This window comes from Nansenia antarctica (genome assembly GCF_963989245.1).
Source record: "Nansenia antarctica genome assembly, chromosome: 1".
Lineage (NCBI taxonomy): Eukaryota > Metazoa > Chordata > Actinopteri > Argentiniformes > Microstomatidae > Nansenia > Nansenia antarctica.
The window spans coordinates 62,499,773-62,510,242 of record NC_137674.1 but is presented as its reverse complement, the minus strand read 5'-3'; the positions used below and the strand labels follow the sequence as shown (position 1 = coordinate 62,510,242).

Genomic DNA, 10,470 nt, shown 5'->3' with positions numbered 1-10,470 from the left:
TACAGGTTCAGGTAGAGAGTTCATATTTGTCAGGCAGAGAGTTAGCCTAGCCTACATCTCTCTTACAGTTCCTGTCTGTTCTCTACTGGGTGTGAGGGAATTTGCTAGATAGAAAATAGATATCTTTAAACACAATCAACGTTTACATCTACTGTATCTATGTCAACCTTTCTATAATGCCTAGCTTATAATTTTGAAATCTCTCACTTTGTCATATCACAGATCATACAGCAACTCAGACTAGCTGGTTCTTCCTCTGCCTTTTCATGTCTGTGAGGCAGTAATGACTTTACAATGACATTCATTTAACTGGAATCCAATATACACACAGATACTTGATTAAAGTGGACAGTGTCTATGGCAACTGGCCCAGAATGATTCACTGTACAATACATTGACGTTTCACAAGAAAACAACTACCAATAAAAGTAGAAAGGTCCGAAGGCTATTAGTGTGCGCGTGTGCGTGTGTGTGTGTGTGTGTGTATGTGTGTGTGTGGGGGGTTTGGGGGGTGGTGGTGTGTGTGTGTGTATGTGTGTGTGTGTGTGTGTGTGTGTGTGTGTGTGTGTGCAAGCCCCAGCCCTCACCATAGGTCAGTGCAAGTGACGTGAGTAGTCTAAATATATGCTAGACATAGCTGAAAAAAACGATACACAAGGTATCCATGCAGAATATTGTAACTGTATATAAAAACAAATTCATCATCATCTTCACTTTTCATAAGGCTAGATTAACATCACATACAGTACTATACAATCCCGGAGGGCATTTGAACACCGATACCATGATCGGACCAATAAGTCATAATCTTAAGTGTGTCAGAATAGTTGAAAGATACTGGAATACTGCACAAATGACTGTTTCATCAAAACCTCGTAATACTGAATGTTGCCCTAGCAGGACAAGGGGTCCTGTCACAGGATAGTTATAGTCTTTAGCACACAGCACAGTACATACAGTTGGCACATTATATTTGTATTTTGTTCTTTATTATTTTTATTCTCTTTATTTTCGCAAGACGCTTTCGGGCGCATGTAGCCACCTTTCTGACGATGTGGGTGTGCCACTCATTGCTCATTGTGCCACTGAGCTAGGGAGGGTAGAGACAGAGGCAAGGGGGGGTGATGGTAGGTCGGTCAGTAAAGTGGGGGGGTTAAGGTTGGGGTGGAGGGGGTGTTGAGCCTGTGAGAATCCGACCTTGCTCCCTGAGGCGATGACGCCCTTTAGCAGCTCTCTGTCCCAGTTGGCGGGGCATTGCGTTGGGTATGAAGACAACTGTACATGCAGGCTTCGGCTCAGCGGGCTAATTTCAGAGCTGCTGGGGAACTCCCTGGTCCCTGTAGCCTGGGGGACAGAGGGGGAGGGGAAAAAGAAAAAGACTGAGATACAATCATCACATGACATCATCACACTTGAATGAAACTTTTGATAGAAGTGATAGGCTACATATTCTAATCATCAAATTAAAATATACAAAAAACGCATTTCAATGAGGCACACAAATCATGTGTTTGTCTCAAGCAGTGGAGGCTGGTGGAGCTAGAAATCGGAGGACGGGCTCATTGTAATGCATGGAATGGAATGAGGAATGTGAGTGTGTCGGAATCCCAGACATGCAGTGGTGAGACCTGGGGGTCGTATTCAGAAGGCACGATACAGAAAAAATGCTTTACACCAGAAACCCCCCCCCCAAAAAAAACGTTGTTTGTTAATGAACACTTTTCAGTAGGTGGGCTCCCAGTTTCACTCTGTCACCCACAAAGAAGAAACCCCCTGGAAAACATCTCCTGTGTTCTTCTCCTGTTTCGTGCCTAATGATCATGACTCATGACTGACTGTCATTTATAGCTGCAGGACCAATGCGTCTCAGAGGCGCAAGCAGCCAGCCTCCTCTCTGATCTGTGCTGCTGCTGCGTGCAACAAAGCATGCTGGGACAGGGCGAGGACATTCTGGTGACTCAGTGGTGCCTCCGTAACCAGGCTGACCAAGAGGTCTTTATAACGAGGAGAATGGAGGACAAGGCACGCAAGCACGAAGACACGCACGCACACACACATACACACACACACACACACACACACACACACACACACACAGACACACAGGCAGACATACAGGCAAACAGACAGATGGACAGACAAACGAGCAGAGTGAGAGACAGAGGCAGGTGGTGGGAGGTATAGACACCAACAGGCAGGGACATTGGCAAAGATGGAGGTGGAGATGGGAGAAGCAGTGGTAGTGACAGCCTGTTTGAGATGTGTCCATAGCACAGTGCAGTGGTGCATTCATACGTGAGGCGTAGTAGTAGTAGTAGTAGCAGTAACAGAAGGACCATATAATAGTATTGCAAACACCTACCATCAGAAACTTGAGTCCATTTGGGGTGTACGTAGCATAGAAAAGAAATACAAGCGCAGTTAATCAATATTCTCTACAATCTTGATTGATTATAGGTGAAATAGTTACATGACTTATGTTGACAATGTTTCATTGGTACAGTAGTGATCAGGGAATGAGATGTCTTTTAAATAAATATTTGGGTCGGGTTCGCACCCTCGGGTCCGGTTTGTTTACAATTAGCCTGGGGGGTATTAGTGACGTTGATGGAATACCCCTCTGGAGTGTTCTAGGGGAGTTGACTAATGGATTTTCACCTACTGTACAGAACAGAACAGTACAGAAACACAACAGCTAATGTCCGACACTGCAAGTCCATTTCAGGGGATTACATTATTGTAATGATTATAATATTAGTATCATTTCGTCTCTGCGGCTAGTGGTGGTAAATTTCCAACACCCCCCTGCTCCTATCTTAGTGTACTAAAGCAGATCATGTTGTCTTGGAGCCATGAGCTGCTACAGGTATAGAACATCATGTTCTGAGAGAGACTACTGTGCTCACACTACAGAGGCACATCACTGACAATCTCCCTCTTTGATATTGTATTTGATGCTGTTTCGTTTGTAGGGAATACATCGTTAAAGGATGTGTTCCAGCGCCTAATGGTTAGATTCAATAACAGGCTGCAGAACCACGTCCTGGGAGTAGCCGTTTCCTCCCACACACCACAATTAATACTACTGTGCAAGAGGTTCTGCTCCCGGCACACAATAGTAATTGCCGGGATACAAAGGTTTCCATCTCCTCATGTCGCATTGAGAGACGGAATAATGGAATCTAATAACCGAACCCAGGCAGTTCTTAGAAGCGCTAGTGGAGCCGATGGGGAAAACTCTGCTGCCGGAGAATAGTTCAGTAATAAAAGCACTGCCTGGAGTTACAGTACATTTTCAAAAACAGACTCAAGATAGTCAGAGTTGGAAGAAAATTGGTCTCTAGTCGTTGCCAAATATCTTGCACAGAGTGAGGCTCTCACAGGCTGGCCCAGGCGTCCTGGGGTCCTAGACGAGATATTGGTTGAGCCCTGTCGTGCCTTCCTCCCCCCATGGGAGTTCGTGAGGAGACTTTTTGAATGTCTCAAACACCTGAAACAGTCAAATCTAGACCCCACTATATCCCACTCCCTACCCCACAACAACAACAAACACATAGAGGATGCATTTTCCCCAAAAGATAAACACTTAATTCTATAAATTAACACTTAGTCTATAAATGTATTTTTAACAGTTGAAGACTTCATAACACCCCGTTTGTGTGCAGGTTGCACAAGGGCCCACTGAACTAACGTGCTAAACTACTGCCTGAAAAAATATGAATTTTATTTAAATTTGAATATATATATGTCTATATATATTCCGATTTAAATCAAAAGATTGACTTGACCAGCCAAGAATTGACATCAGTTGGTTTTTGGTTGTGTTCACTACCGATACCGATACCTGGGCTTCAGGTATCTGCGATACCGATATCAATCTGATATTTGTATTTATTTTTTTACTCCTGAATAATAACAAATATTTACCCAGTATATAGTCCACAACAACAGTTGGCTATTAAAGACTGCCAGCCTTTATTCAACCAACAAAAACAGTAGGCTGCTCTGCAGTACTCAGTGATCAACTGGTTTAAAGTTAAAACTATTTAAACAGCAGCATTAAGCATTATAGAAAAAAAGAAGTTACTGTCTGATTTCTAGTTATAGTGCCTTCAGGTTTATATTCTATTTATCTTCTCTTACAAATGGCAAATCAATTAGGCCTATAGGAGCCTTTTTTTTAAGTGTAGCCTAGTGACGCCCGCTGGTGAGACCATAAACCAGTCGCAGAATCGATGGGGTGTCAACAATGTCTGGTTTGTTTTCATAACAGGCAACTTCAAGTTTTAAAGTACCCACTCGATATAATATACAATAGTTTAACGATCACTAAATACTTATAATTTGTGGATTGGATTCACTATTCTCGTTTGGTCACTACTGGTAAGTGATAATGACTTGTCAACATACTTTAGTTTTAGGACGTGTTCAAAAGCAAGGACTGTGTGTTCTAATTAGGTGTAGTTATGTGTTTTTAGCATGTCAATATTCTCTCAGCATGTTGTGATGTTATAAAAACGCAGTTAGACGTTTGTAGCGATGTACCACTGTTAGCCGCTAGCTGTTACCAGTGTTTGTTGTTGTGGTTCGATCAGTCACTTTTCTCCCATTCTGTCACATTTCCATTCTTGAGGTACACCAACATTCAAATACTCGTGTCGTCTTGATTTTTTTTTTTCGATTTCAATGTATGACACATCATTTGAAAGCTTACAATCTGTAGTTTCAGGCTATGTAATACAACAAAAAATTACTTAGGTAAATGGTATATGATTTCACCAGCTGGCATCATGACATTGTCAGACTCATTACACACAGGTAGCTACTAGCCAACTCTCATGCACATGACCACTGACTACTACTGTTACGCCAGATCGGGAGCGCAGATCGGAGCCAAATTTTTTTTTGTCCGATCTGCGATCCAGCATTCTGGACCAATATCGCACAGATACCGATGCCATGGATCGATCAGGACATCCCTTTTACTATACAACGTCTCTAATGGCAGATCAATACCAATACTATGCCCCATTTCATGCCCCAGAATATGCAGTGTACCAATAACCAATAGCATTAAGTAATGTCTGGGCCATGTGTACTGAAATGTACACTTGCACTACTACAGTATTCTAGTAAATGGTATGCAGACAATATGTGAGCACCACCTACTTGCGAGGATGACCATGTCCATGCCCCAGAATATACTCATGATCCAGCCCACCATGACGACGGCAGTGAGGATCTGGATGAACGCCGCGGCGATGTTGAGCCAGAACACGCAGCAGATGTGGCGGTCTGGCAGATCCGTCTTTGCACCGCACAGCACCGTGAAAGCTGACACGAACGTACCTGCGGAGAGAGAATACACACGTTAAGAAAGACACACACACACACACACACACACACACACACACTCCCACACATGCACGCATGCAAACACATCACAACCACCTACACCCGCATCCGCACACACACACACACACACACACACACACACACACACACACACACACACACTCCCACACATGCACGCATGCAAACACATCACAACCACCTACACCCGCACCCGCGCACACACACACACACACACACACACACACACTCCCACACACACACAGAGGCGGTGATCAAGAAAAATCTGAAACACTCAGAGAGAGATAAAAGGAGTGCAGTTCAAAGTGGCTTCAAGACACAACAGCAATTTGGAGAAAAAAATCATCATGGAGAAACATCATGGAGAAAAGAAACTAACTCTATTTCGACTGATGTGTTCTCCACAGCAATGCCCAGTCAATTAGATAAAGGCTGAAGAATAAGCTTGAAGTAGACTCCTGAGTATAACTGTGGCTGCGAGAGCTGAGGTCAGTGGAGGCTGGATGGTGTTAATGTGTTGGTTCTGCCTACGGGGATCTCTGAGCGTTAGACACTAATACTGCTGGTCCCTGCTATAGGGATCATTTATCGTGTGTGTGTGTGTGTGTGTGTGTGTGTGTGTGTGTCCTGAGTATAACTGTGGCTGCGAGAGCTGAGGTCAGTGGAGGCTGGATGGTGTTAATGTGTTGGTTCTGCCTACGGGGATCTCTGAGCGTTAGACACTAATACTGCTGGTCCCTGCTATAGGGATCATTTATCGTGTGTGTGTGTGTGTGTGTGTGTGTGTGTGTGTGTGTCTCTCAAACAGAGCCTGACCACAGAGAGTTGGAGCTGAACTATTCCTTTTCTCCTGCTCTGTGTCAGGGGTCAGAGTTTAAAATAAGGGGTAACAGGGTTTTTCACGTGATAAGCACAAGAACAGCATTGTGCCATGCGAAGCCATTGTTTTCAATGGGGGACACAGTGGCGCTTTCCTGTTCAGTCACTCCTAGGCTACGAACACACCACAAGTGTCAAGCTCAGCAGCGCGTGTCGTTTCATTTCATTTTCATTTCGGCGCCCATGTTAACGGGTTAGAGCAGCCACACAGCCCGAGTGAGGCGTGTGTCTCTCGCTGGCTGCACGCTGACACGCAGGGTTCGAGTTATGTGGGAGCCAATGGGAGCTGAGCTCCCATAGAGATGGTCTGAGGCTCTCTGAGCTCCCATGAAGGCAGTAAAATCAAAAATCTGTGGGGGTCGCTAATAATACATTACCACAACTATTATTTGATCAAAATGTCAATGTAATGAATATTATTTAATTTATATTATAAATATTGTAAAATAAACACGTTTTTCAAAAGAACTACGCGCACCATTAATCTCCTGTGAATGACAGTATGCCTTTGACTGCCTGCACTTCACCACCAAGACACCATGGGGCGCAGTAGAATATTGTGCAACAGCAAAAGGTTGATTAATCAGCTGTGCGGTAAACTGTTGGAACACACAGTGCACAGCTGATTAATCAATTAAACCAATAGAGTGAGACACCAGTTGCCTTTCAGGAAGTAGTGAGATCGTGCACCTAGCCTATTATTGAGAAGCAAACATTCATTCATTAGCTATACAGGAGTATATACATACAGTAGCTACCATGCCGCCCAAAAAAAGGCCACTGCTGCCAACCGGGTCATCAAGCCTAGAAAATGTCGGGTTTTTATCAAAGAAACCTGCTATGACACCTAACGTTAGCCCTGCTGCTACTACTGTTACTACTACTGCTGCTACTACTGAGGACTCTGCTACCTACTGAAAACAGACCACTCAGCCTACTGAAAACAGACCACTCAGCCTACTGAAAACAGACCACTCAGCCTACTGAAAACAGACCACTCAGCCTACTGAAAACAGACCACTCAGCCTACTGAAAACAGACCACTCAGCCTACTGAAAACAGACCCCTCAGCCTACTGAAAACAGACCACTCAGCCTACTGAAAACAGACCACTCAGCCTACTGAAAACAGACCAGTCAGCCTACTGAAAACAGACCACTTTGGTCTATCTTGTCTCCGTAAAGGTAAGGTGGCTTTTACTTTTTACTAACCTAGTGTACTAACCTAATGTATTTTTCGCTCCTTCTGTATAGCAAAAATAACAAAATTATTGGCCGAGATACATGTGTGACTATCGCTTTTATAGCTGTTGTTTCATGTGGGGCTGTTGATGTGGTGAAATGAGTAGCCTGCAGCTGTAGCGTCAGGATATGTTGGGATTTGAGGATGAGGATGATGTTTCTGTACCGGTACCGTTTTTAAAGTATCGATTTGTCACCGGTATCGAATAAAACCCAAACTGTACCCAACCCTAACTATATGTTTACATGCCAACTAATTAGCTAATTCATTTCTTTCATTTAGAGCTGAGGGGAGCAACAGAGAGACGGACAACAGGACAGCAACAGAGAGACAGACAACAGGACAGCAACAGAGAGACAGACAACAGGACAGTAACAGAGAGACAACGGGAGAGGAGAGCAATAGAGACAGAACTGAATGCACTGAACCTTTTTTTTATTCTTTGCATTATTAACACTGTTGTGTTATTGTGTTATTAAAGTGTTTAAGTGTTTTATGGTAAAGCATTATGAGTGGTGTGTGTGTGCAGGGTGCTCGTGAGTTGTATATTTTGGGGAGGGGGGAGGCTTGTGTATGGGGGCGGGGGGTCCTCACACAAAGGAGTAGCCTAGGGCCACTGACCACCTTAATCCGCTACTGCCTATAGCTAATTAAAACTTGTAAGTCCCATCGCTGTGTGGGCATGATTCGCGCGTGCATGAGAACATTTCGCACTGTTATTTTGGAGACCCCCACAGAGTTCAGCTTATAACTCGAACCCTGCTGACACGCCATCTAGAGATTAGAGATCGCCTATTTTTTCCGCAATGCTGAGCACGTTGCAGGCAAAACTCTATGTACAAAGTTAGGGTTGGCAGTAGCAACTCCGCAGTAAGACCCACAGAAGACACGAGGGCAGCAAGTAGGGAAGCCGCAAGTGTGAGAGCCGCCGCAGTTCTGCCACGCACACGCACTGCGTGTACACAGGCATCCGGTGTGTTCCAGACCCTGAGTGGCGCCACATGACTTTTGAGCGCTGCACCAATATGAAGCTACGTGTGTATTACACTAATGCAATACCGAATAAGCTCCTTTGTGGGGAAAAAAGGAGACAAAAAGTGAAAATTAATGGAGGCAGGCAGTCCATACCCTGAGTGATTTGATTTGGAGGAGAACCACAACAGAGAGCGAAAAAAAAGGAGTGCTATTTCTATGGGCCTCAAGGATAAGATTATGAAAACATCTCAATGGTCAAATGTCAGGCTACTAAATCTTAGTTATATCTCGAAATGAAACTCTAAAAAGGAAGTCCCACTAATAAATATCTTCCTGTTTTTCCACTGTGTCTGACTTCATCAATAAGAGAGACAGACAGTTCATCATACTGCAGACCAAAGACAAACATGTAGAAATCTGCACACGCACACACACACGCACACGCACACAGACCACTGCCAGATATCTGCCTCCACTTCCCTATCAGCACAGACCAATCAGCCAAGAATAGCCTCTCTGATCCTGCAATGGCAGAGAAATTATGATTTACAGCCAAGAAGTCTGACGAACTACCAATCATCAGACAGCAGGGACACTACTGTAGCGTAGCCTAGCGATCAGTCCCTGCGATGGCTGGTCTGGTGCCAATACAGGCTTGTTCTGCTGATTAGCCTGGCTCATTACTGCTGAGAGACATTCAGGTTTACATAGGGCATCTATGATAAAAGAATCAATGCTAAACCAATTACCAATACAGTCATATACATGGAGATGTAACAGAATCAATCACTGGATTATTAATAAAAGGATTGAAAGGGAGCCAGAATGGATATCTGTACTGAAATCTTGATCCCAAGTACTTCATGAACTAGGCCAATACTGTCGGTTAGAGAGTGTGTGATAGTTATAGTGGTAGAATAAACACATCTAGGGGATTATGCTTTTAAATGGATTGATTTCAGGATCTTATTGAAACCTTTTAGAGGGCTAGTTGAAATTGAACATGACCCAGATTTGGTTGACATGGTGCTTAATTGTTTAATCCTTTTAAATCAAGGTCACTTGCTAAATTCAATTAAAAAGATACATTGAAATAACCATTACGAATTGATTAAAACATAAATGATGCGCGGGTTCTTACACACACACACGCACACACACACGCACACACACACACACACACACACACGCACACACACACACACACACATACACACACACACACACACACTCCTCCAGTAATGCCAAATATGACCAGAACACAGGCAAGAATGTGGGGTTCAAAGCAAATCGTCTTAAAGGACAAACCACCAAATGGAGCTTGAAGTCATTGGCAGAGAGGATCTGATACCGCCCACCACCAGAATGTTATTTCTACATCAAAACAACCTAAAACAACCATATTCAACTCAGTACAGCATCTGGGCCCAGTAAGAATGACAGTGTCAGCTGTATACCTTATATATACTCTCTCCAGCTCTCAGCAGCCTCACCCTTACAGAGCATGAAGTGAGACGCGTGCTGAAGGCGGTGGACCCCAGAAAAGCCTCAGGGCCGGATGGCGTCCTGGGACGGGTGCTGAGGGACTGCGCCGACCAGCTGGCCGGGGTTTTCACCAACATCTTCAACCAGTCCCTGTCCCAGGCCACCATCCCACCCTGCCTGAAAACCTCAACAATCATCCCAGTCCCGAAGAAAAGCACGGTGAGCTGCCTAAACGACTACCGCCCGGTGGCACTCACACCAATCATCATGAAGTGCTTCGAGAAACTGGTCCGGGCCCACATAATCACACGCCTCCCGCCCAACCTGGATCCATACCAGTTCGCCTACAGAGCCCACAGGTCCGCAGAGGACGCCATCGCGACGACTCTCCACTCCACTCTATCCCACCTGGAGAGGGGGAACAGCTACGCGAGACTGCTCTTTGTGGACTTCAGCTCTGCCTTCAACACCATCCTTCCAGACAGGCTAGTGACCAAACTACTAGACCTGGGACTA

At 44.6% G+C, this 10,470-nt stretch overlaps 1 protein-coding gene across 1 annotated transcript in view; it reads right to left on the bottom strand.

The window, feature by feature from the left end:
- Window positions 1–1,309: 1,309 nt before the first annotated feature.
- stum (stum, mechanosensory transduction mediator homolog) overlaps window positions 1,310–10,470 on the bottom strand; it is a gene marked incomplete at both ends in the record, with an annotated part of 21,920 nt that continues 12,759 nt past the window's right edge. The window contains 2 exons of the mRNA XM_080524697.1: window positions 1,310–1,344; window positions 5,170–5,349. Of these exons, the coding sequence (XP_080380823.1) occupies window positions 1,310–1,344; window positions 5,170–5,349 (215 nt within the window). The remainder of the gene's footprint in view (window positions 1,345–5,169; window positions 5,350–10,470) is intronic.